This window comes from Cricetulus griseus, assembly GCF_003668045.3.
Source record: "Cricetulus griseus strain 17A/GY chromosome 1 unlocalized genomic scaffold, alternate assembly CriGri-PICRH-1.0 chr1_0, whole genome shotgun sequence".
In the NCBI taxonomy this organism is placed as follows: Eukaryota; Metazoa; Chordata; class Mammalia; order Rodentia; family Cricetidae; genus Cricetulus; species Cricetulus griseus.
In genome coordinates this window covers 197,290,487-197,317,927 of record NW_023276806.1, presented here as the reverse complement: position 1 = coordinate 197,317,927, position 27,441 = coordinate 197,290,487, and the positions used below count along the sequence as shown (strand labels likewise).

At 42.9% G+C, this 27,441-nt stretch overlaps 1 protein-coding gene across 1 annotated transcript; it reads left to right on the top strand.

Annotated features, from left to right (window-relative positions):
- The first annotated feature begins 86 nt into the window (after positions 1-86).
- On the top strand, positions 87-7,950 carry Ssmem1 (serine rich single-pass membrane protein 1). The gene is made up of 3 exons (XM_027391305.2): positions 87-269; positions 5,079-5,133; positions 7,282-7,950. The coding sequence occupies exons 1-3, from the start codon at positions 87-89 to the stop codon at positions 7,779-7,781; spliced, it is 738 nt and encodes a 245-aa protein (XP_027247106.1). The 3' UTR covers positions 7,782-7,950.
- Positions 7,951-27,441: the final 19,491 nt, after the last annotated feature.

Below are 27,441 nucleotides of genomic sequence, written 5' to 3'. Positions count from 1 at the left end.
GAAGTTGTCATAGGCCATGGAGGGAAATCGTTCCCAGTCACCTCCCTCCCTCTGAGCATGTTTTATTTTCTAAGCAAGAGGCTATCATGGGAGACCTTTTGTCTTTATTCTGGGAGGTGGACCCCCCTCCCATGCCCATCAGTTTTGCCATCCCGAGTCAGGATGCCGAGTGCCGGAAGGATGAGTCTTGTGGGACCATAGGCAGTTTCCTGCTTTGGTATTTTGTCATCATACTGATCCTCATGCTCTTCTCTCGGGCTTCCGTCTGGGTAGGGAATCTTTTCACTTTAAATCATGTCTTTATAAGGATTTTCATCAACTACGGTGTCTGTAGGTTGATGAAGATAATTTTTTTAAAGGTTTGTGTTTTCTTTAAAAGAAGTGATTCAGTCTCATGCCAGAGACTCTAAAGTTATTGGAAAGGATAAAGGGCATTGAAAGCACTCTACTCCTTTCTTGTAGGGGTAAATACTGTTAGAGGTACAGAGAACTTCCTTCTAGGCTACTGTTTTTCCTGTTTTTCTCAGTAGATCTCTCTATTGTTGCCCTTGCATAGTCAAACTTATAGTGTGTGTGTTTTCATATCCTGACTTTTGGACTTAATATTCTGTAAATACTTCCCCCATGTTATAGTCACTCAACTTTTCATTATAACTTTTCTGTCTTATGGCTGCACTATAAAAATTCTGCAGTTGGAAATTTAGATTGTTTACATTTTGTCCATATACTATGTAATACTGAGATAAATCTCTCTACTGATTAATGACTTCCAAATCCCACTTATAGCTATGTAATTCTATTACCAAAAATATAAATGTTTGTCACATTGATAGGACACAGGTAGGATTTTGGGAATGGTTAGAATGAAGCAATACATGATCTACATAGAATAAAATACAGAATTAAATTAAGCAGAGCTAAAGTCAGCACTCTTAGTCACAGATTAGCAAAAGAAAATGCTAAAGGGGTAGGAATGGCATAGTCCACTTTATCAAGGCTGTGGCCCTCAACGTATTATGAGCAACCAACCTCTTAAAAATTGCTGACACAGAATCTTCTCTGGCCATTAATAATGGGCTGGTGATTAATCAAGCTACCACCATTTAGTGTTACAGCTAGAGCTCACTGCTGGCAGTGGTCAGCTAGATTGAGTGCTACATTAGTTCTGGATGGAGAAGAGAAGGTTTGTTATTTCGATGCCAGGTAGATTCCATTATAATAATAAAAAACCCTCTTCCCTCTACACCTCCTGGCCAAGAAGTTTTATCTGAAGTTTAAATGCTTCTTAAGGTAAATACTTTGCCAGAAGGAGAATTAGAACAGTGATATGTGTTTTAGACTTCCTGGCTAAGTATATTGAATTTGGCCTGGCAAGAAAAGCTACTTTAGAAAATTAACAAAAAATTGGAATTGATCACTGGCAATTTCATCATGAAGATCATTTAAGAGGTCTAAGCTATTCTTCTGTCCCCTCGCTTACATCAGCAATTTGGAGTTGTAGAGCTATGCATGTGGTCCAGCCTTCTGTCTATAAGCAAGCAAAATACCCATACCTACCCTTCTTTTTTCTTTTTGGGGTTGATAAAGCCCAAAGAATTTAAGTAACGTGTCCAATGTCACACAAGTGGTTAGTGACAGAGTGACAGGAGGAGAATGGATCCAGATTTCCTGCCATATTATTTGTTTACTTCAAAGCTTAGTTTGAAATGTTGAGTTAAATCTATTCAGTGCTGATTAAAACCTTAATTATCCTAGATAGGTTTCATCTTTCGCTTTGTGCCCTCGTGGCAGCTACAGTTGGTTGGCCTGCTTCTGCTGAAGAGTTCCAGATTTGAAATCTGAGAACTGTTTGAGAGCTAGTCAAGGAGGGTAGAATTCTCCCCTTACTTTGAACTTCTTCCTTTTCTCTGTGAAGCTGTGGCATGGCCTCTATCCCCACACTGTAAGGCAGTGTTAAAGAGTGGAGGAGATGTAACAGTCATTCCCCTCCAGCAAGCAACATGCTGATGGGCTCTGATTTGTCTCTTTTTAAAAGATGTGTTTTCCCGTTTGTTTTCAGATGGCAACTACTCTTCTTGTTTAGCATTTATGAAGATTGCTAGTGCTGGCTTTATTTTTCTAGAGGACATTAATCTGAAATCCTTGTTTTTGCATGTGTAGGAACTGAGCTTAGCAGGTGTTGGGTGGCACAGTGAGAGATGGCAGAGCTGGTGTGTGGCAGAAAGCTGGCGTCCAGCCCCTATTTTCTGCCCTTCCCTGCAGAGTAACCACTGTCACTACTTTCCCTCACTAAGTCATATACGTGGGGGCAGTTAATGAAATGCTCATGGCAGCCACAACTCATACAATTCCATTTAGTTTCATGCAAAGTCTTTCGTTCGACTTTTGTGGTTATATTTTGGATTTGACATCCAATATGGAAGCTCTCCGTGGAAATGATTTTATAAACCTAATAAGTGCTTTTAAACACCTTTTTCTCTCAACTACAAAAGTGCATACTACAGAACACAAGATTATAGGAATGCAGAGAAAATGTAACAGACACCATTCCAGGTTATGTGGACATCACCAACTATACTATTAATATCTAGGTTTACAAACATCCAATCTTTCAATAATTCTCTCTATACATGTTAAATTCAAAATATGCACAGAGTCCTAGTACATGTTTTTAAAAATGTGTCTTTAAAAATGATTTCAGTCTCAAGATACTCAGAGAATGGCTACTGTAACAAGAAAAAATACAAGGAAATATCCTATTAGAGGTATAGAGAAAACATTGAGCCAGGGATCCTGAATTTTGCTGCTAGAACTATCAAATTTGTGCCCAGTGTGGCTGCATGCACCTGTAATGCCAGTATTTAGGAGGTGGATGCTGGGGGATCTGGAGGTTCAAGGTCATTTTTGGCTACATAGTTAGTTCCAGGCTAGCTGGGCTATATAAGGTCCTGTCTTTAAAAAGCTAAAACTTTAAAACTAACTAATGTTACACATTCAGGCAGAGCACCTTACAACCTAAGTAAGTTTGACTTTTTTGCACAAATTATATTTCCTAATTGTAGACAATTTGAAAAAAGAAGGAACAAAATTACCATTTTAACCATTTAAAGCTTGCCTTTACTTCATACAGGTTTGTTATATACATATGTCCTTTGAAGTCTTTCCAGGTCGTCAGCTGTCTGGTGGTCACACTGTTACATATAAACTTGCATCTTGATTTTAGCCTAATAATCAAACATTATCTCACAGTATGACATACTCACTTAAGACATTTACAACTGTATCTTACATGATCACATCATAATTCAATTAACCATTATCTACTTTTGAATTTAAGTTCTATGTTATCCTATGTAATATTATACAATATGAATTCTATATATATTATGCCACAATGAGTATTTATTTTTGGTTTTTAGAGACAGGGCTCTCTGTGTAGCCCTGGCTGTAGTGGAACTCACACTGTAGACCAGACTGGTCTTGAACTCAGAGATCCACCTGCTTTCTGAGTGCTGGGACTAAAGGTGTGCACCATCACCACCTGGGAATAATGAGTATTTCTATGTACATGGCTATCAGTGTATGTGGGCTTTTTTGTTTGTTTGTTTGTTTGTTATTTTTGTTTGTTTGTTTTTTGCTTTAGTGTGTGTGTGTGGGGGGAATAACCTCTTGGTAACAGATTCTCTGAGAAAGGCATGGTGACACTTCTATAACCCCAGAATTTAGGAGGCTGAAGCTGGAGAATCCTATGACCAAGGTCAGCCTCTGCTACCTAGTGAGACCTTGTCTCAGAAAAAAGGACAGTGAGTGTTTCTTAAGTCATTCCTGACATTTGTTGCTTTCTACGTGTTACGAGAACATAGAACTTAGTTTATAAGTAGATAATGGCTAATTAAATTATGATGTGATCATATAAGATACAGTTGTAATCCGGGCTGTGGTGGCACATGCCTTTAATCCCAGCACTCCGGAGGCAGAGGCAGGTGGAGCTCAGTGAGTTCAAGGCCAGCCTGGTCTACAGAGTGAGTTCCAGGACAGCCAGGACAACACAGAGAAACCCTATCTCAGAAAAACAAAACAAAACAAAAAACCAATGAAACAAACAAACAGACAAAGAAGACACAGTTGTAAATCTTTTGGTGAAACCATTTTTAGCCTCAGGAAATGGGATGCTAATGCTAATGGGGAGATTGGGGCAAAGGTGTTTGGAATTGGAACTATGCAAAGAAATTTAGCTTTCCTGGTTGCCGTGCTCACAGACAGCATATTCTGGTTGCTTCATTTGAGGAAAGGTGAAAGCTGAAAAACAGTCAAAATCTGCATGGACACAATGGGACTCTGTATGTAGTGTAGCTCAAGTTAGCCTTGAACTCAGGACCTCAGGTGTCAGCCTCAGAGTAGTGAGATTGCAGGAGAGCACTAATCCATTTTTGAGACAGGGTCTCATTATGAAGTCCTCCCTGATCTGGAGCTCATGTGTAGACCAGGCAGGCTTCATACCACAGAAACCCACTGGCCTCTGCCTCCCGAGTGCCGGGATTCAAGATACATGTCATCATGCCCAGCCATCCTGAGTTCTTTGTTTGTTTATTTTTTGTTTTGTTTCTTCAAGACAGGGTTTCTCTGTGGCTTTGTAGGCTGTCCTGGAACTAGCTCTTGTAGACCAGGCTGGCCTCAAACTCACAGAGATGCTCCTGCCTCTGCCTCCCAAGTGCTGTGATTAAAGGTGTGCGCCACCACCACCCAGCTCCACAGTTTTAAGCTGCCATGTGGGCGCTAGGAATTGAACCCAGGTCTTCTGGAAAAGCAGCCAGTGCTCCTAACTACTGAGCCATCTCTCCAGCCCCTCCCCCTGGTCTGTTTTGAAATGAAACTTCTCTGTAATGTAAGTGATGGAAAACTTTATCACACCATGAGTATTATTTTATCTACAGTCTTTGTTCAGATTCACTACTTATTTAACTGGGTTGACTGTTTAAAGTCAGACCTTAGGAAAGAGCCTTGAGCAATGGTGCTGAACAAGTAGACGTTAGTGCAAAGCAACTGACCAAGTTCATCTTACTGTATTCCTGAAACAGATGTCTGAGAGCAAAAGGGATGAAGACAGTGGGACAAGTGCTTCAGTGAGTAGAGGTGAGAGCCGGTGTACTTGGTATCAGACTATGAGGAGAGAAATGTGCTGCTGAGTGTGCAGAGCGAGTAACAGAAGGGAAAAGCAGAAAGAGGCTCCAAGTCCTTACCACACTAGCAAAGGTCACTGGGTGAACTCTTTGCTTCCCTCCTCCCAAGTACAGAGACAGCTCAGCTGCCCCAGCAGAGCCACCACAAACTACAAACTACTGGCAGATAGAAGTCATTTTGTTATCATGTCTCAGGGCTTGCACTTACAAAGCTATGTGAATAGCTGTGTGTCTGTAATATTTATAAAATGTATTGATATGAAGGATTTCTATCCCACGATTTATAAAGAACGAAGTATACAGTACTCCTCGTGTTAAGTTCTCTATAGACTACTGATTTCACACACAGTGCTCTTTTTGATTTTTGCCAGACCCTTGCCTTCCTGGGTCATCTCATAAACTGTGAGTGAGTATAATGTTAGCATAAATGTTATTGCCTCAAAGTTAAGGAATGAAACAGAATCGAGACATAGATGTATGTTGGAACTCAGCTTAGTTGTCTATATGGCTTCTTTGTTGAAGTGAATTGTAGCTTCAGAACACTGGAAGAATATTTTTAAATTTTGGGTTGCTACACTATATAGGTGGCAGCCGCGCCAATCTATGTTAGAAACACATTAGCTACCATTTTCTTAGCCCTGGGCAATCAGTGAAACCATACACTAAGCCCTGATCTTTTTGCTCGTTTCCAGGTAAGTGCTTGCTCCGATGACAGTTTTGAGCTGGCAGCATATTGTCACGGAACAGAGCTGGGGACAGATGTACAATCATACTTTCCACACCCAGATAAACAGCTCTGAGAGCACACAGCATAATAAACTGTAGTAAGATAATTAGGAAATTATGGGCATTAAGTAATTATCACCTTTTCGGTAGATTGATTTAATTGTAAATTTGTGTAATTTGATTAGTAATGATGGTTTACCCATCTCACAAAATTTCCAAAAATGTATTAGGATTTTTGAGCTGGAACGAGCCAGCATCAGCTTAGAAAAGAGCATGAAGAGAAGAGATGTTTCTTGTTGTCCAAATCACTCTCATACACACAGTGCAGTCTTTGAGACTTCAAGACAAAGGGGAAAGCTCCTTCTCTGGGAACCTTTTTCTCTGGAAACCTTCCCATTGGATATCACATTCAGGGGTTACAAAAGTCCAAAAGTGATTTCAATAATCTATGAGACTCCACCAGTCTTTGTGGGATGGGGTACAGTACTAGAAATGTAGTCATTTTGCCAGCATTAGCAGTGATTTGGCTGCCAGTGGTCCCACACAAGTGTCAGGCTTTCTTAGGTAATATGAAGTTGTTAGTCAAGGACCCTTCATTTTGAAAAATTCTAGCAGTTTCCTGAAACCACAGTAATCAACATCCATGACTACATAAAATAACTTACTCCCCTTAGGTTTCTGCCATTGCCTCCCGCTGAAGACCCTGATAATGGCTTGCCATAAGCAATGTTTATGGGTGGTCAGGTGGCTTATTTAGATAGGGTCTTATTACATAACCCTATCTGACTTGGAACTCAACTTTGTAGACCAGCCTAGACTGGCCTTGAACTCACAGAGATCCATCTGCCTAGGAATCTGCCTCCTCATGCTGGCATTAAAGGCATGTCATCATGTCTGACTGAAGTACCTAACATTATTTAACTGATTACTCACAGTTTATGTCAAACAAAGGCCAGCTGCAAACCAAAAACAAACCTTGAAACCTCCTCCCCTGTCGCAGACCCTCTGCCCTGCAACAATGCCAGCTTGTAAGCAGAAGGCAGGCTCTGGTCCTACAGACACCCTCTATAGGGCCCCCAAAACTGCACTCTTAAATGGTTCTTCCCTCGTCTGTCCTTCTCACTGACCTTTCTTTTTGTTTGTTTGTTTGCTGTTTTGTTTTTTGAGACAGGGTTTCTCTGTGTAGTCTTGGCTGTTCTGGAACTCACTCTGTAGACAGGGCTGGCCTTGAACTCACAGAGATCTGCCTGCCTCTGCCTCCCAAGTGCTGGGATTAAAGGTGTGCGCCACCACTGCCTGGGTTTCACAGACTTTTCTCTAGCAACCAATTACTAATGACTTATTGCCTAACTTGTCCATCTGTTTTGTTGGTTAGCAAGCAAAGAAACTTCCTATAAGCGACAAAGTAAAGATGGACCCTGGGACTCCTCACAAGTGATGAAGAAACCAAAGCAGAACCAACTTTCCACGGTAACTGACTCCGAAGTGGCTTTGGTGAATGCCTACCTGGAACAAAGAGGAGGTAGGCGCCATTCCCAGTTCCACCGGGTGAATCAGACCCAGCAAGACAGTGATAGCACTGAGTGTGATAGTGAGGAGTCTAACTCTGGAGCCTCCTCGTGGAAGGAGAGTGAAAGTGAACACCATCCATTGCCCACCAGTATCAAGAGGAGAAAACCAGTGTCAAGGCCAAGAGAGGTGGTAGAAAATTACCAAATCAGAGAAAGGCCCTGCCTGCACTGCAAAGCCATGAGAACCAACGAATGGTTGACACGCCACTTCCCACCAAGCACTTCAGTAACAACCCCCATGAAGGGAGAGATTCAAGAGGAGAATTTGACACCTAGCATCAACACAAAATTAAGTAAATTTTGAATTTTGGCATCCTTACCTTACTTGAAGTCAAAAGAAGGAGATGAATAAAACGTGTGGGTGAGGAGACATTTACAATAAAGCCTCTTTGCTAACAGCGAAAGTATAATTGGAACTCAAGAGGTCAAATTTCAGACAAATTCATTGTTCAAAACAAGGGCAGAGAATTTTTTCATGCCACCACAGCAGCACAGAAGACTTGTATCTTCTATGATCTTTTTTTTTTTTTTTTTTTTTTTTTTTTTTTTTTTTTAAGTCAAAAGAGCCCAGGGCAGATAGTCCATACCCAAGGGTATGTATTTTGTTTATGTCAATGATAAAAATACGAAAGCTCTTTGAAAATATATTTATGTTGAGAAACCATTTAAATCTATTCATATGTTCTGATTATCTGACTGGCTTAACAAATGAGGTGACTAAGTGGACCAGATGATTTTTTTTTTTTAATAGCTGAGATGACTCTACCAGAGCTGTATTGATTGATGTACCGAGTCCACTAAGGGCTGTTGAGAAAAAGGAGGAGCTAAGGGCCCGGAATCCAACCTTATTTCTAGAGTACATTAGGGAGAAGACAGGACGTTAGAGTACATCAGGGGACTCAGAAGGCAGCTGGGTGGTGGCTTGTCCTCGGTTGTTGTCCCAAGACCACGTCAAGTGTTAAAGCTTTTTTCCTGACACTTGTTAAGATAAGGAGAACTTTTTTTATTTGGTACTATTACAATAGAGATCAACAAAGAAGCTACATAGAAATGAAAGCCTACTACAAGATAAGTGATTTATAGCCAAGGAGAAGGGTGAGGAGGGTCATTGGCTGGAAACTACTAAAAGAGGATAATGGATAATCCCTGCTAAACTTACCTAACACCATTTTTTTTTTTTTTTTTTTTGAGACACGCTCTTACTAGGTAGCCTTGACTGGCCTGGAACTCATTATATAGGTCAGGATGGCCTCAAAGTCACAGAGATCTGCCTGCCTCAGCAACCTGGTACTGGGTTTAATGGTTTGGGCCACCACATCAGGCCTCTAACATGATTCATGGTGAAGGTGGGACTTAACCATCTCAAGTATGGTCAACTATCAACCTAACAGGATTCTTGCTAAAACAGCTCGGTAGGTCAGACAGAACAGGACCAAAGCTGGAGCCTGGTCAAAGGAGGACTCAGAAGAGCCTGTCTGAAGCTTGGTAGATGAGAGGACCTATAACACAAATAGCTGAAATCTAGGCAAGCTTCGGACTAGATTTTTTTCATTTAAGTTGGGGAACCTAGCAATGAAGGGTTCAAGGCTAGGATGGGTGGGTGGCCTTTCTGTGGACTTTCCAGGTAACTGGCAGTCACCCAACTGTGTTATAAAACAAGGTCCAGATCCTAGAGAGGGCTGGCAAGGATAAGAAAATGTGACATGGACTCTGGTCATGGGGCTAGAGTTCAAACAAGGGTGTAGGCCTTGGAGAAGGACTTGATTACCATTTATGGTGGATTATGTAGCCGGATACTAAGGACTCAGGCTTTCATAAAGGGGCAGGGAAAACACTAGCATAGAGAACAGACAGCTATGACTTTGGACCCAGGATTCACCTTGGCAAGAGCTGATTCCTTAACTAATTCTAACAAAGACTCTGGAACCAATGTAGACATCTGAAGCACTGTGCAAACATTAACAGAAAACAGAGAATTGCTCCGGAAGAGTACATGCATAACATACATGACGCTCTGGGCTCCATCCCCTGTGCTGCATGAACCAGGTATGAAGGTGCATGCCTGTGATCCCACCACCAGTGAGGTAGAGGCAAGAGAATCAGGAGTTCAAGAGCAGCCTGGGATATAGGAGACCCTGACTTAAAACAACACTAAATAGAGGTGGGAGGCTATCTAAGGAGAAAGTTGCCCCAAACCAAATGGATGAGACATAGATGTGGTTAGATACGGAAGAAGAGCATAGACATCTAGGTTGAGACTAGATTAAAGAATACAGTGAAGAATTGGTGAAGAGGGAGATTGCTCGCGAAACTGAGGCTGCAAGTGCTGGCCATAGCTGGACAGTGCCTTCGTGCAAAGCCCAGTGTCACTCTCAGGGTGGAACTCCAGGCCAGCAGGACAGTCCCGTCAAAGCCTGTCACCTGTTGGCTGGCTGGCTGGCTTGAGGGAAGGTTCGTCTCCATTTGGTGATTCATCCCTGCTAAGTTTCAGAAGTGACCTTGGTTAACAGCTGCATCAAGGATCACAACTCTTACCAGGAACTGAGAGGCAGGGAAGCAGGAAAGGTTCTGACTGAAATGGAAGTGGCAAAGGAGGTCATGTATACATGGGGGGGGGGGAGCAGGGGACTCGGATTACCGGATTACCGAGTGGTCAGTCTCAATCTCTGCTTGCCAGATTGGGTGATGTGGCTTTGCTTGGCGCCAGGAGGCCTGTCAGGGTGGCAGGGAAGCAGCCTGAAGGGTTCCTTTAATGTTTTGCGGCCTTGACTCAGGTAAGACCAGACCCTTCAACTTGAGGAAAGAATTGAAGGGGAAGCCGAATGAAGCAGAGTTGGAGTTTAGTGAAAAATAGGGGACTGGCCTGCCTGCCTCACCTCAGAGTGTGGGGATGGGCTTCCAGGCAAGAGTTGCACTTATGACGACGTGTCTTAGCATGAACCCTATTAACCACTGTGGCTCTGAAGTTAAAACTCTAAGGGCTGCTAAGGGACCGACATGTTCTGTCTTATTAAAGGTGATGCCTTAGATATAATCTTTTAAGATAAAACCCAGAGCCACTGGGGCTATCCAAGGGGCTCAGGATATATATTTTACTATAAGTGGGTTTCTAGTGAGATTCCTAGAGAATAATAGGTTTGAAGAATAGAAAGGAGAAAGGCCTTAAGCAAATATTAATTAGAGTTCTTCTCATCTGGTCAAGATTACAGACTCCTAGGTGAGGGTTTTTTGTTTTTTTTTTTTTTTCTGCTCATGTCCACATGATTTTCTCTCTCTTCCGGTCCTACTTAGGGGTAAATCTAGGTAACAGAAACATAATAATGTTGTTACTGGGGTACATTTAGAGAATGCTTGCTTCATTTCAGACACAAGTAAGCATTTATAAAAACCATTTTTCACAAATCTCCAAGATAGGTATTATTCCAACCTGGCAGATGATGAAACTGAGGCAAAGGGAAAGGTCAGACAGTTGATAAGACTCGAGATCTGGGTTGGGGGTCATATCTAACCACAGACATGGTCTCCCCATTTTGTTTTTGACCTTTACTTGTGTGTGTGTGTGTGTGTGTGTGTGTGTGTGTGTGTGTGTCTGAGCACATGTCACTGTGCACATGTGGGAATCAGAGGACAGCTTGCTGGAGTCTGTTCTCTCCTTCCACCATGTGGGTCCAGGGACTGAACCTAGTCTACCAGGCTTGGTAACGAGTGCCTTTACCCTTTGAGCCATCTTACCTGCCCTTATCCATGTTCTTCTTCTCAAAGACTTTTTAATTGTATGTGTACAAATGTTTTGCCTGAATGTTGGTGCCCACAGAGATGGGAAGAGGGCCGAATTATGGATAGTTGTGAGCCACCCTATGGGTGCTGGGAATTGACTCTAGGTCCTCTGCAAGAGTTACAAGTGCTCTGGTCCACCACTCTGGAACTCACAGAGCTGCCTCTCCAGCTCTATTACTTACTGGTTCTTGTGGTTTGAGATAGGGTCTCACTGTGCAACCCTGGATGGCCTTGAACTCAGACATCTGCCTACCACAGGCTCCTGAGCACCGGGATTAAAGGCCTTTGCCACCATACCTGTCTTCTGCTGTGAAACTCTGGCACACCAAATAACAAATACAAATTAGAGGACTGTTGGTGGAAAATATAGCCAGGAGTCAGAAACTGAATAGAGGTGAGCACAGTTCTAAGGGAGTTGGGGGCTCACCTCTTTGGTGGAAGAACTCACAGCTCCTACTTGCCTCGGCTTCTATGAGAAAGACAAGAGGAGGAAGGCCTATAAAGGTTGAGCTGGAAGCGGTGGGAGGCTGGAAATAGCAAGAGGCAGCAAGCAGGGACTAGAACAGTGAGGATCTGAGAGGAGGAGAATGAGAGGCTCTGGTTTAGAGGGGTAATTAGTAAGGGACCCTAATCCATCCCAGAGCAAGGAGGCTGCTGAAGGCAGCACAGCCACTCCTCAAGAAAACCAGATAACAACTGCAGACTTGCACACAGCCAGCGGCCTCTTCTCCTGGGAAGGAATGCGCTTATCTCCCAGTGTTTCCTAGAAGGGTGATTTCAAAACTGCTACCCTTTATCATCATCACTCTAATCTGTGGCTCCGTGGTTTGTGGACAACCACCACAGATACTAAATGTTGGTATTTTTATTGTTTTGGGTTTCTTCTTTTGTTTGTTTGTTTTTCAAGACAGGATTCTCTGTGTAGCTCTGACTGTCCTGGAACTCACTCTTTATATCAGGCTGGCCTGGAACTCAGAGAGTAGTACACCAGAACTGGCTGGCTAATTATTAATTTCTTACTGTGTCTGATTTATAAATGAAACAGCTTCACTCCTCCTCCTCCTCCTCCTCCTCCTCCTCCTCCTCCTCCTCCTCCTCCTCTTTTTCAAGAAAATAGGACTACCCAGTACAGAGTGAATGGGGACAATAACAACTGCCAAACAGACTCTTTGTTTTTCTCCAGCACTACAGATAGAACCAAGGTCTTGTGCATGCTCAACAAGGGCTCTACCTAAATTAAATTTTATTATAGGCACCCCCCCACACACACACATGAAAAATCATGTATGCACACATTTTAGTGCCCTCTGGTTTCCATGCTCTCTGGAAACAGTCCCTCTTGGTAAGGGTGGGGGCTGTTGAAATTGGTAGTGAAATCAGTGGTTGTAACAAATATATCAAAAAATAATAGAGGGCAGCAAAATTGTTTCAGGAGAATTGTTTCTGTTTCAAGGTACATGAGCTGAGTTTCAGTCCAAGACATGTTTCTTCCTATGTTAAGGTAAAAAACAAGACGTAAGGCTGGATGGGAGTTTTCTTCAGAGGTTTTCCCTGATTATGCAGCCACACCACTAAGTTAGTGAAAAAAAATTGTCCCTCCATGCATTCCAGATTTGCCACATGCTAGTAATTAGTAAATCTTCACCATACTGCAGGACGGACCCACTGTTTAGCTCAGTGAAAAGCGTGAATTGAATCATATTACTTTAGACGAACTTACAGGTTTATATTTGTAAATACAGTAAGTGGAAGCAAGCTAACCAACTGTGGCCAGTACACAAGGATGGGCTTTGCTTTGGAGAACAGACAAGAGTAATTTGTAATTGACATTTCAAAAGAAGCCTAAGAAACAGGCCAGTCTTTGTTTAAATCCTAATTACCCTGTTTGTATGTAAAAGGATACTTCTATAGAAAGCTTTTCAAAACAACTGGTTCTTTTAAGTAGATAATTATCTTCCCCCCTTCTTGTTTATACTGTGCAGAACTTCAGTGAACTCTTTCTTCCCCCCACAAAGGTTAACTTCAGCCAGCCCTTCCTCAAATTATCACAAATTCCCAATTAGTGAATTCGAAAAGGGTTTCCCTGCAACAATATGCCAAGGACTTGTCTGCTGTGTTCTTTATTGCCTTGAATAATGTCTGACAGGTTTCCAAGCACCGGGCCACCTGGATATTCTCTCTGTCAGGAACATGTGGTCAGAGGTGGACTGCGGTTAAAGGGGAACTACAAATGAGTCACAAACCTTCAGAGGTGGTGAAGGAAGACAAAAAGAATATGTTTCATATAAACTAAATATTCAATTCTAGGCCTTTTTGGTGTAAGGAGGAACTTATATTGGTAGCCTTAAGCAGGAAAAAAATAAAATAACTTTTTTTAAAAAATGTATAGCAGATTGTTAGGCCTAGAAAAGCTCCTAAGAGAAAGGTGTCTTTTAAATCATTTCCTCTTGTGCTGTTTTTGATCAACACCCCCTGCCCCCGACCCCGCTCCCAGTACTAAACTACTTATTTCCTTTTGGAAATTTCTACTCAGTACTCAAAATTCAATGCACGAGATCCTTTTTTAAAATTAATAAAAAGTTTTAATCCCAACAATGCTATTTTCCAGTTCTCATTTTTTAACTTCTGAGCTCAACTTCTTGTGCAGGCAGATCTTAACACTGCCTGATTATAGGGGCCTGCAGTCTGTAACGATCTTTGTTTATTAGTGTCCCCTGTCACCATAAAGTTTCATATGCTCAAAATCTTGATTTAGCGGTGAAAATGCCAGGCAGGGAGCCAGCTCTGCTACTAATTAGAATAAATCAAAAGGGGAAAAGGGGAGATAAAAACCAGGTTCCGGTGGGCGGATCTACTGGATTTAATAAGACTGAGTGGCAGGTCTGAGAGAGAAATAAGAGACAAAAGTGTCTGGAGAAATCCCTGCTAGGGCCAGAGCACGGGCGTGTTCTCTCTGATTGCAGGGCTTTAGAGTCAGAGTCGGGTAGCCCTGCTGATTGCTTCCCTTTCTTCCTCATTCCGCCCCCATTGTACAATTTCTCTTACATGAGGCCTTGATTGCTCTGAGCCAATCATGGCAAAACCATTGTGGATGAGTGGTTCAAGCAAGCAGGGGGTGTCGTTTGTTTCTGGGGAGAAGTTTGCTGGTGGGGGCGTTCTTCAAAGTTTCTTCACTCTGAAAACAGACATGCAGAGAGAGGAAAACGGTCTCTTTTCTTTCGGTGGACATCTCCGAGTCTGCAGGGGATGGCAACACGTGTCCACAAAGACATGGGTTTGAATGTGACAGAGTGGAAAGATGGGATCAATAGGTGCAGAGCTGCTGAACTGACAAGAGCTGGAGCAGTGGGGGGCTGGAGAGACGGCTCAGCAGTTAAGAGCACTGATTGCTCTTCCAGGGGTTCTGGGTTCAATTCCCAGCATGGCAGCTATCAACTCCAAGATGTGACATGCTCACACAGACTTACATTCAGGAAAAAGACCAATGCAAATAAAATAAAATTTTAAAAAAGAGCTGGAGCAATACTTGGATTTCTTTTTTGCTTTGTTTTTGTAGCCCAGACTGGAATTCACCACCTGCCTGCTTCAGCCTCCTGTACTGTAGCAGGATTGCAGGAATGTGCAGGGCCTGGTACTCACTTTTGGACTGCTTGCAGGCAAGGTAATTTTTTTTTTTCTAAGACTTGTTCTTACCAGCTAGCCTTAGCTGGCCTGGAACCCTCTTTGTGGACCAGCCTGGCCTCAAACTCATGGAGATCCACCTGCCTCTGCCTCCTGAGTGCTGAGTTTAAAGACATGCCCCTACCAATATTTATTTTTAAAAATTTACCCTGCCTGGGTGTGGTGGTACACACTCTTAACTCCCCTCTCCCCCCCCATCGGGAGGCAGAGGCAGGTTGATGTAAATTCAAGGCCAACTTAGTCTACATCTAGAGTTCCTGGCTAGCCAAGACTGTATAGCGAAACATTGTCTCAACAAAAAAACAACAAACCTCCCCAACCAAGTATGTCTATTTGTATAGTGTCTTGTTAAAGACAAGGGTATTATGTAGTCAGGCTTAACTCAAATTTGCCATGTAGCTGTGACCTTGTTTGTTTTTGTTATTTTGAGACTGGGTTTCTCTCTGTAACAGTCCTGGTGGCTGTCCTAGAACTTGCTTTGTAGGCTGGCCTCAAACTCACCAATCCACCTGCCTCTACCTCCTAAGTGCTGGGATTAAAGGCGTGCTCCACCATTATAGCTGTGACCTTGCATACGATGACACTGACCTTCCAATCCTCCTGCCTCCACCTTCCGAGTGCAAGAACCATAGGCTTATACCACCACAACCAGTCTATGGTGCTGGATCTGGAACCCATGAATATTAGGGAAGCCCTCTGCCAACCAAGCTACTTCAGGGACAAGTTACTTCAGGCACATCAACTATTTTTTTTTCGGGCATTCTCAGGGAGTTTTCCTGTATCTTGCAGTTGATTTAGGATCCTCCTCTCTGATCTCTAGACAGGGCCTTTCACCTGGGAAGCGCTTTGTAACCCTGAAGTTGCTAAAGACAGACGTGTATATAAACTGTTGCCTTCCCATGTCCACAGTGGCATGGATGCTGTGGATGCAGAAGTCCTTCATACCCAGGGACAAGCTGTGCCAGCGTAACTTGTGCACTCTAGAATGTTCGCAATACCTAGCACAAGGCAAGGAGATGATGTAAATAGCTGTTGATTTGTATTTGGGAACAATGACAAGGGAAATTGCTCTGAAAATAGGAGAGATGAACACCCTCTTCTCAGCATCTTCTGGATAACCCCCGGTGGCATCAGATGTAACCAGTGGCGGCACCTCATTGATGCCAGAGAGAGAGAGTGGGTCAGGGTTGGGAAAGCACTTTGTGAGCACTTTGATCTTTCTGGACTAAAGGCCTCATTCCCTTGACCAGGCATTGGCTGTGGTACCATTTTCTTTCAGTGTAAGTCCCTGCCTGAGAAGCTGGACTTGGGACCAAGACAGACATCAGACATCTGTTTCCCAGGGAAACTGGACTCAGAGCAGGTTTTCCAGGTCCAAAAATGATCTCCAGGTAGATGAGGAACAGGGGAGGCAGGATGTTAGGAAAAGAAAAGCGTGATGAATAGAGAAGAGTAAAGAGCTCTGGTGAGTTTCAAGGCCCCAGTCCCAGCTCCTTCCTAACCCCGCCACCCCCAGACACCCACTCATCAGCACCAGGAGGCCTCACCAGCAGAGTCTTGTGATAACTCCCCCCCCCTTTCACTCATGCCAGCTCAACTGAAACCAAAAGGGTTACTAGAAACCAAAAGAACCCCCACCACAGTGGTGTGCTGGAATGTTTGACAGCATGCTCAGTGTTAACAGCCTAGCTGTGCAGCACTCTGGTTTTCCCGGAATAAATACCCACACTGTTGCTGATCTCAAACCTGCCAAGGGTACTGCTGAGTGGGAGCTGGGAAGAGATGAGAATATTGGCTCCAGCGCATCCCCAGGTAAAAATGAATGCAACATGCAATATGCTTCCCAGCCATGTGAGAGGTTCAAGGACACATTTGGACAGCCTCTCAGTTAGGAATTACAGGGTACAAATCTTTTTAATTAGTTTCAAATGTGCAGCATCTTAGGGCTCAGGGAGTAGAGAATGTAGGATCAAGCTTTTAAATCATAGTGGGGGGAGGACCCCACCTTTCTAGTATAATGCTTTTGTGTGTCCTGGGAATAGGAGGCAGGGGAAGGGTTCATATTGAGGGCAGAAAAGAAGCTAGAAATGCAACTGAGCGGTGTGGAAGGCTTTCTCGGTGAAGGCGGACACCAGGCCTGGACCGAATGCAAAGGGTAGCCCTTGGAGGTAAAGGAGCTACCTGGTACCAGGTCACAGAAGACTAAATTAGTCCTTCAGCCATTCAGCCATCAGTAAAATTGCTGACCTGATTTGTTTTTTTTTTTTTTGTATGTGGTGCCTGAAATTGAATATAGGGCCTTGGGTGTCGTGGGCAAACCTAACCCTCTCCCATGGATAGGGTTTGAGTTGGACTGGAACTGGCTGTGTCTACCAATCCAACCTCACAGCAAGGCAAGTCCTTTTGCTTCTGCCTCTCAAGTGCTGGGATTCCAGGCACACACCAGGACACCCAGCTTTCCTTTCTGCTTTGCTTTTTGTCTTTTTTTTTTTTTTCCCTCCAGGGGAGAAAAGGCCTTTTATTGTACAATTAGAGCTAAAAAGGCAGAAAAAATATAATTAGGGCTAGAGAGGTGGCTCAGTGAGCAGGTAAAGGAGCTTGCTGCCAAGCTAGACAACCTGAGTTCAATCCCCAGAACCTATGGTGCGGAGAGATCCAGCTGCCAAAGGCTGCCCTCTGATCACATGCGTCTTTCTAACACACATGTAGGCAAATTTTCTTTGGACCACCAACTCCCAAATAAAGACATGGAGACTTCTTTAACTATATAAGCTTGGCCTTAGCTTGGGTTTGTTCCCAACTAGCTCTTATAACTTAAATTAACCCAATATATATATTTTGGTTTTTGGAGACAGGGTTTCTCTGTGGCTTTGGAGGCCGTCCTGGAACTCGCTCTTGTAGACCAGGCTGGTCTCAAACTCACATACATCCGCCTGCCTCTGCCTCCCGAGTGCTGGGATTAAAGGCGTGCGCCACCACTGCCCGACCCCACTAATATTAATCTATGGTCTGTCACGTGGCTGGCTACCCCTCTTTCGTACTGTACACTGGACTCCCTTCACATCGTGCTGGTGAGTCCCTCACACCAGGTCCTTCCCCCAGTTCCTCTCTCTCCCCAGAAGTCCCGCCTATCCTCTTCCTGGCCAGATATTGACCATTCAGCTCTTTATGAAACCAATCGGAAGGCGCTTTGGCAGAGACACATCTTCACAGTGTACAAGAATCCCGCAACACACACATGTAAAAATTATGCACATCAGCGACAGAGAACGGTGATACTTTGTTACTGATGAAGACAATGGGCAAGAATCAAGCGGCTGACAGTAGATCCTGTCTGGCTGTAATGAAGGAAGTTTGGGAGGCATGGGGAGAGGTGGTTTACAGGGGCTTAAAGGAGGCCCCATTCAAGCCACTTTATGTGTCTTCCTTCTGCCAGAAAGTTACTTTGCAAGTATTCAAGAAACCTCTTCAGAGGCCAATATCTCCTTCAGTTTTAAGACAAACTTCCAAAGTTGTTCTCTGTAACACTGTTGTTCTTGGAAAGAGTTGGCTGCCCCTTGGGTGTCCTGCATGGACTGTTTAGATTTGTGTATGTGAATTTATGAGCAACTATTTTGTATAATCACATTGTTTCAAATGTAAAAATGCCTATGTGCATTGGTGTTTGGGCACTATTCAGTCCTTGAGAAGTTAATGTGTTGATGTTAGCAAGAAGTAAGTTTTATTTATTTATTTGGTTTTTCGAGACACGGTTTCTCTGTGTAGCCCTAGCTGTCCTGGAACTCGCTCTGTAGACTGGGATGGCTTCCAACTCACAGAGATCTGCCTGCCTCTGCCTCCTGGGATTAAAGGTGTGCACCACCAGCGCCAGGTGATTGACTTTTTTCTTAATCCATTCTCTTGGTATCTGCTATCTAACTTGGAACAAAATATGTTGGGAAAATATATCACCCCTTCATCAACTGAATCCACTACCTAAAGTACAACTCCTGCTATCTCAGTTTGGATATAAATAGATTTGGATAGCCAGAGTTAATTGTAAAAGTCTTTTTTTTCTCTTATCCAAGTTACATTTTACACACATTATTCAACAACAGACTTTTCTTCATGTACATATCTATGACATGATCCCTATTCATAATTATCTTTTTCCTTTCTTTTCAATGGTTGCATTGTGCAAGATGCCTCTTAGCCAAAATGTTTGGGACCAAAAGAATTTCAAATTTCAAATTTCAGATTTTCCCAGATTTTGGAATATTTGTACACACCAATGAACACATACAACACAAACAGACTGATCTATATACAGAAAAAAATTACATGGAATAAAAATAAATAAAAAATAAAATAAAATGCTAGTTATCATTAGAGGTAAAAATCGAGACGAGGGTGAACAATAGACCACTTTTTGTGTGTTACATTTTTCAGTTTTTAAAAATTCTTTGAGATAGTATTTTGGGTATAGAACAACTAAATATGAAAAGCATACAGAAAGGAATTGGTAAGGAACAAACTTTCAACAAACAGAGGTTAAGATAGGGTTTGTGATAGGGTAGCATCCATTGTGACAGAGAGAAAAGCCTGGATGAAGGTGGACGTCAGAGTCAGAGAGGCTGCAGGCACGAACATTCAGTAACAGGTGGGCTGGTCACTGCAAGTCACTCTCCCCACAAGGGTTGTCACACCCGCCCCTTTGCATTGGTTGTTATGAATTTCTGTTTTAGTTTTTGAGAACTGGCCCATTTCCAGGTTCAGTTTGGTTGCATGGTGAGTGACTCCATTTTGATCTGGTGTGCTCATTTGGGGCCTAGTGCAGAAGCTCAATTCAAAACAGCTGGCATTAAACTTTATTTAATGGCTAGTACTCAAATGTTCCTCAAAACTGTGAAAAATTAGATGCCATAAATAAAGAACTAGTAGCCAGGCACTGGTGGCACACGACTTTAATTCTAGCACTCAGGAGGTAGAGGCAGGGGGACCTCTGTGAGTTCAAGGCCAGCCTGGTCTGCAGAGCAAGTTCCAGGACAGGCTCCAAAGCTACACAGAGAAACCCTGTCTTGGGGGAAAAAAAAAAAAAAGAACTAGTAAATATTAGTGTATCAATTCATATATTGATACTCCTTTCCCAATAAATATACTAAAACACCCCAATAATAGTCTGTAGCACAGAGAGATGGCTCAGCAGTAAAGAGCCACCGGCTGGCCAAACAGTGCTGGTGCGCACACCTTTAATCCCAGCACTCGGGAGGCAGAGGCAGGTGGATCTCTGTGAGTTCGAGGCCAGCCTGGTCTACAGAGTGAGTTCCAGGACAGCCAGGGCTACACAGAGAAAGCCTGTCTCAAATAAATAAATAAACAAACAAACAAGCAAAAAGGACCCAGGTTCAATTCCTAGCACCCACAAGGCAGCTCACAACCATATGTATCCAGTCCCTGGGGATTCGAGGGTATCAGGCATGTAAGTGGTATACACACAGGCAGAACATTCATACAGACAAAAATAAGTTTGTAATGATAGCTTTCTTTTCGTTTCTGTATTTATCTATTGTTATTCTATTATTATATTGTGTGGGTATGGTGCGTGTGTGGGTGAGCACAGATGCACACACACCATGGTACACCTGTGGAGGTCACAGGACAACTTTTGGCATTTGCTTCTCTCCTTCCACTTTTGTTGAGGCAGTCTCTCTTGTTTGTGTCATTCTTCATGCTCCAGGCTAGCCTCTCATTGAAGAAGTGGTGCCACACTTACCACAGGCTGAGTTCCGCACCAGGCTCTTCATTCTGTCTACACACACACACACACACACACACACATTTTTTTTTTTTTTGAGACAGGTTTTACTGTGTAGCCCTGGCTGTCCTGGAACTCACTCTGTAGACCAGGGTAGCCTTGAACTCAGAGATCCGCCTGCCTCTGCCTCTCGAGTGCTGGAACTGCTGCTGCATCTGGCTTTTAAAATTTGGGTTCTGGGGATTGAACTCAGGTTGTCGGTCTCCATGGCAAGTGCTTTTACCCCCTGAGCCATTTGCCAGCCCAACACTATGTTTTTATATAGATCAAACTCATCTTTAGGGGTATTTGAATTTTCTCAGTTTCCTCTGTAATGTTTTCATTCTTGGTTTTTCCAGATAGGGTTTCTCTGTGTAGCCCTGTCTGTCCTGAAACTTGCTCTGTAGACCAGGCTGACCTCGAACTCAGAGATCTTCCTGACTCTGAGTGCTGGGATCAAAGGCATTCGCTACCACCAACACTTGGCTCATTTTTTTTTTAGATAGGTTCTACCTATGCAGCCCATGTTGGCCTCAAAGTCATGGTAATCCTCCTGCCTCTGCTTCCTAAGTGTTAGAATCATAGGCAAATTTTTTGTTTTGTTTGTTTTTCATCACCTAAGTTTTAATTAATTAATACAGATTGAAATTGGGGACTTTATTATTATTTTAGACCTTGGGAAGTAACAACGTCATCTTGTTATACCAGGCAACATTACTGTTTCATTTACATTTTAGACTTTTCTACACACTTCTAGAAACCGTTACATTTGATATCTTTGTTATATGTTTGGTGTCAAAAGGCTGTTTACTTAGACATCTTTTTCCTCCCTAAACTATTGATACACAATAGAAGTTTATCGCAAACACATACATAGTGGTGTAAGTGTTTTTGTAGGCCAGAAGAGACCACTGGACTCCCTGTAGCTGGAGTCACAGGAGGTTTTGAGTTGCCCAGTGTGGGTGCTGGCAACTGAAAACTGGTTCTCTTGAAGAGCAGCAAGTGCTCATTCAAGGCCAGCTTGTTTGACACAGCAAGTTCTAAGCCAACCAGTGCTGCTTTATTAAAAAAACATTATATATATATATATATATATATATATATATATATATATATATATATTCACATATATTTTCCAATCATAATCCAAGTTTTGACTGGCCACATGTGGCTGATGGCCACAACATTGACAGTGTAGTTAGAACACTGCCTCTGGACACTGCTGGCCTAGATACTAACTTGTGGGTGGAGAAATGGCAAAAAGTCAGATTTTCACACGTTGGTGTGGATGGCCTGGCTTGGCTCCTACTGTGTTAGAGCAAGTCGTTATTGTACTGGAGGACTTTAGAACTTGGGGCTGCAATTAGCGGAGGATTTGTGGAGAAGATATTCTTTTCTTCTCAATTCATGTAATATAAAAAAAAGTACTTGCATACTGAAGTTTTTGCCACTCAGTATGTGTGGCAAAGGCTTTCTTCAGAAGAGGCGGGTGAGAGGAGGTGGGTGTAACTCTGGACCTTTCAGAGTGTCAGTGGTTGTCTGTAAGTAGCAGGAGGGGGCAGCAGAGAGCCGCCAGGGTGGTAAGCTCTGGGGTGCCCCAAAGGTTGGGTAAAGAGGATTGGGGTTAACCCAAATAGGGAGTGCACAGGTCAGAAGGAAAGCCAGGCTGGAAAGGGAGAGAGAAGCCGAGAAAGGAGGGGACCAAAGCAGGATGGGAGGTGCCGGGAATGTTTGACTTGTAGTGTCACTAAAGCAGGTTTGGTCTCTTTCTTTTTTAGATAACAAACATGAAGAAAGTTAACATTATTGTCTATCACAGAGCAATTCTGGCAGTCTCCAAATCACTTAGTGTGGTTTTTTCAAATGTATACTCATCATTTTGTATATGTCTTTTGCTCTATAAGTTGCTTGAAAATGTTCTGTGTCCTTTTTTATGTCCTTAAAATTCCAAGTGCTTTACATGTTTAAAATCTGAATTATGTATGTCTGTATGTGGGTATGTGCGTGTGAGTGTAGTACCCTCAAGAGCCTGAGTTGCAGAGGGTTGTGAACAGCCTGTTGTGGGTGCTGGGAACCGACTCAGGTCCTCTACAAGAGCAGTCTGAACTCTCTGTAACAGCCCTGGCTGTCCTGGGATTCGATTTGTAGACCAGGTTGGCTTCAAACTGGCAGATTTTCTTAGAATAAATCCCTAAAGTAGCTTGGTAGGTACTGAAGTACAGATATAAAAGTTTCAAGGTCTTAGCTGCCAAAGTTCACTCCAGCAAATGTAGCAGGGGACACTCTTCCCCCCAGTTCTTGTTTCCCTCACCTCCCACCAACTCTGAGTAATATTTTCTGGTTTTGGGTTTTTTTTTTTTTTTTTTTCTCCAAGAAGCCAAGCTATGATCGCAAACAAAAAAAAAAAAAAAAAAACAACCTAATAACTAACTACCCAACAAAAACCCACAGCAAAACCTAACAACTTCAATAATCTGGTTGGGGGAAAAAAGGCATCTCATTTTTTAAAAGTAGCATTTAAAAGATGGCTTGGTGGTGTACACTTGTTCAGCACTCAGGAGTCATCCTCAGGATCAGGAGTTTGGGCTAGCCTGGACTATGTGAGACTCTGTCTCAAAAAACAAAAGGTAAAACAAACAAACAAACAAAAAAAAACAAACAAACAAAAAACTCCAAGGGATCCTGTGATTATCACAGATGATTATTTTTAATTTTTTTTTAAAAAATTGTGTTTCCTGCGTGGTGGTGGCGAAAGCCTTTATTCCCAGCACTTGGGAGGCAGAGACAGGTGGATCTCTATGAATTCAAGGCTAGCCTGGTCTACAAAGTGAGTTCCAGGACAGCCAGAGCTGTTACACAGAGAAACCCTGTCTCGAAAAACCAAAACAAATAAACAAAAGACATACATAAAAATTTGTGCTCATGTGTATATGTACACCTGTGTGCACGTGTGTGTGTTTGTACATACATGTATGACATGATATGAATAGGGAGGTGTGGGAGCAGTCTGGGAGAGGTGGTTCTCTTCTGTGTGGGTCAGGGTATCAAACTCAGGTGGTAGAATTTTTATCCACTGACTCATCTTGTCCCTTACATTTTGTAACTTGTACATTTAATTAATTAATTTAATGTTGTGGTGCTGATGGTTGTCTCCAGGGATTCGTGCATGCCAGGAAACTGCTTTCCTTAGAGACCCTCAGTAGTTTTTTAAATGTGTGTGTGTGTGTGTGTGTGTGTGTGTGTGTGTGTGTGTGTACATTTTCACCATTGTCTATATTGGTTGTTGATTCTCCCCGCCCCACCAAGACAGGATCTCCAGGAGACCAGGCTGGCCTTGAACAGCTAGCTAATCCTCCCTGCTTTTTAGTTTTTTTAAGTGGTGGGATTACAGACATATGCAACTATGTCCAGCAGGGCTTCACTTTCAAAATAAATTTTCTATTTTAGAATCATTTTCAGAATACCTTTACATTTACAGAAAAGTTGCCAAGATGGTAGAGAGGTCTCTGGTACTCCCTTTCCCAGCTTCTGCTAACACTCACTTCTTGTCAAAACACAGACATTCCCTAAAGATTTAGAGGTGTCTTGTTTTAAAGGTGCTGCAAATAATCAAGCAACTCTGATGGAAATTTTTTTGTTTAAGGTCTGGCTGATTGAAACCATAAATTCCATGCATTTTGCAGTCAAAGCACTGTGTTCTGCAATAGTGTTAGGAGTTCATTAACTCTACTGCAAAACTCACTTTGCTACAAATAAACATGCTTCGACAGACAAAGACACCCATGTCCGGAGTTTTGATGTGGAAGACCTTTGGTATTTGGAAACTGTTCTGAGGGATTTAATTTGTGGTTGGGTCTCCTCTGGTTCCATATAGCATCCCCCTTAGTCTGTGGTGAGGCTGTTTTACCTTGTGGGGTTAAAGGGCAAAGGCCTGAGAAGTGTGCCTAGCATTACCCTGTTAGGAGCAACATACCATCAGAGCCGTTTTCTTAAGGGACCTATCATCTTTCTCCTTCAAAATTACAGCTTCCCTGGGGGTTCGTTGATAAAGGAACATTTGCTCAAAAATGGTCTTTTCCTAGAGCTGAGTAGAATTACTTGGCCTAATTGGGTCCTGTAGAGCATCAAAGCTGGGAGCCTGAGGACATTGCTCTGAGTCTGCTCTGCCTCAGACCAGCTGTGGGGGCTTGTGGAAGCCCTTTCTTCTGGGTCTGGAGGGCTTTTGTCTTGCAGGGGGAGTGCTGAATGACCTCTTTCTGGCTGGAGATTTCCCCTGTGCTTCTCAAAGACAGATTTGATCAGGGATGAAGGGTATGCAGTGTCCCATTGGTAGTGGTGATGATGCCCAAACTTATCAAACGGCCTGTTTTAAAATACAGGCAGTTTAGTATATGTTATCCTGTTTCTAGAATTAGAAGATTGAAAACATAATGCCTGGTCATGAAATGGATCCTTTGCATGGCCAGAAACAGAAATAAAGGCCTCTTACAACTTCCTGCTAAGGCAGCCTTACCCCCCTTTCCAGCTTCTTCTATTATTACTTTACTTGTTCCCTCTCATCCTCCCTCCCTCCCTGCCTCCCACCCACCCTCCCTCCTCCCTCCCTCCCTCCCTCCCTCCCTCCCTCCCTCTCTCCCTTTGTTTCTCTTACAGGGTTTTGCTGTGTAGCCAGCCCATGCTGGCTAGTCAAGATCCTCCTGCCTCAGCCTCCTAAGTGTTGGATTATAGGTGTGTGCCACTAGGATCAGCTGTTTATTTTTATTTATTATTTACTTATTATTCATTTATTTTTTTGAGACAGAGTTTCTCCGTGTAGCCCTTGGCTGTCCTGGAACTGGCTCTGTAGACTAGGCTGGCTTTGAACTCAACAGAGATCCTCCTGCCTCTGCCTTCTGAGTGATGGGATTAAAGGCGTGCACCACCATAACTCCTTGACTCAGCTGTGTGCCTGTCTTTCCCTGATTTTCTCCCACTAGCAATTCAGACCCTCTCCTTTTCCTGAGTCTTGGCTTGAGGGCCATCTTTTCCAGGTAGCTTTGATGAATGCTCCAAATACATTCCCTTTTACTTACCAGTAATGTAAAATTGGATATGTTATAGTCTTTGCTTCTTTCACTTTTTTTTCTTTTTAAATTGTATTTATTTCATGTGTACATCCCCCCCCCTGCCTCCGCCACCCCCCGAATGTATACCTGTGTACTGTGTGAGTGACTGGTGCACATGTGGACCAGAAGAAGGTGTCTGAAGCCCTGAGACTGGATTTGTAAATGGTGGTTAGCTACTATGTGGGTACTGGGAATCAAACTTAGGTCCTCTGGAAGAGCTGCCAGTGCTTTTAACCGCTAAGCCATCTATCTATCCAGCACCTTCTTTCTGACTCTGAAGGGGCAGAAAAGCCAGCTGTTAGACAGGTGGCTCAGTTGGTGGAGTGCTTACCCAGCATGCACAAAGCCCTGGGCTGATCCCCATCACCACACAAATTGGGCATGGTGGCACAGTCTGCCATCCTTGCACACACAAGGTGGAGGCAGGAGGATCAAAAGTCCAAGGCCATCCTCAGCTGCCTAGGTAGTTTGAGGCCAGTCTGGGCTGGAAAACAAACAGAACAGACCTCCCCCGCCCACCCCCCAACCCCTACAAAATTAAACAAAAAATCATACTACACCAATCCAGTTAACCAACCACCCACCCACCCACCCACCCACCAACCAACCAACCACCACCACCAACAACAACAACCACAACAAAAATCTAGAACAAAACAAAAACATAAGACAAAAGAGAAATAAAAACCAAACTAATTCAGTAATTTCTTCAACTAGAAACATGATATGCATACCCTTTTCTCCTTTATGCAGTTACTGGAGACGTTAAATCCAGGGATTTTAAAGTGTGTTCAGATGAAAAATTTGATACACAAAGGGAAGTTGAAAATTCTCTGCAGTTGTTTGTGGTTGATTCTTGCCAGGTTGAATATAATGTGTGGTTGACTACAACATAAAAAATAGGATACCTCAAAGAAAATAGGTATGCCCATTTTCCTTGTAAGCAGTGAACAAAGTTAGATTATTGAAGATCTGTTTGTACAGACAAAGAGAAAATCTGTCTAAAAACAATCTTTCTTAGTACAAATATTTGCTTCAGAAAGAACCAAGCCATGTATGAAAGCATATGCCTGTAATTCCAGCATTTGGGAACTAGACACAGGGGAATCGGGAGTTCAAAGCCAGTGTCTGCCCCAAAGCCAGTCTGAGGACAATCTGAGGGAGCGTACGAGAGAGAGCTGTAAATCTGTATATTGTCCAAAGAAATCCAGAGAAACAGATACAAATGGTTTTCTTGGATGGAGGAATTACTAGTGATTAAGTGAAACACTTCCTTTAAACTCAAACTTTCTCAACAAGCATCGTCATTGCTATAATCAGAAAGACGTTCTCATTTTGGGAAAAGCAGAGCAATAGAGCTATTAATTTGGCACAAATGCAGATGGATCACTTTAGAGACAGTGTGGAATTAAAAATTACAAGGCATTCTGTTTTGTTTATTTAGTGTAGAGCGAGGGCTGGCCCGGGCCACATCTACAGGGACCTTGGGCAGATGCGGACTGAGTGACTACAGTGTTTCAGGGTAAACACTATAAAAATAAACGAATGAGCAAACTAATAGAATGTGATAGACAGGATGCCCAGTAATTACTATAAATGCTTTGCCCTTTTTTTTCTTCCTTTTTGTC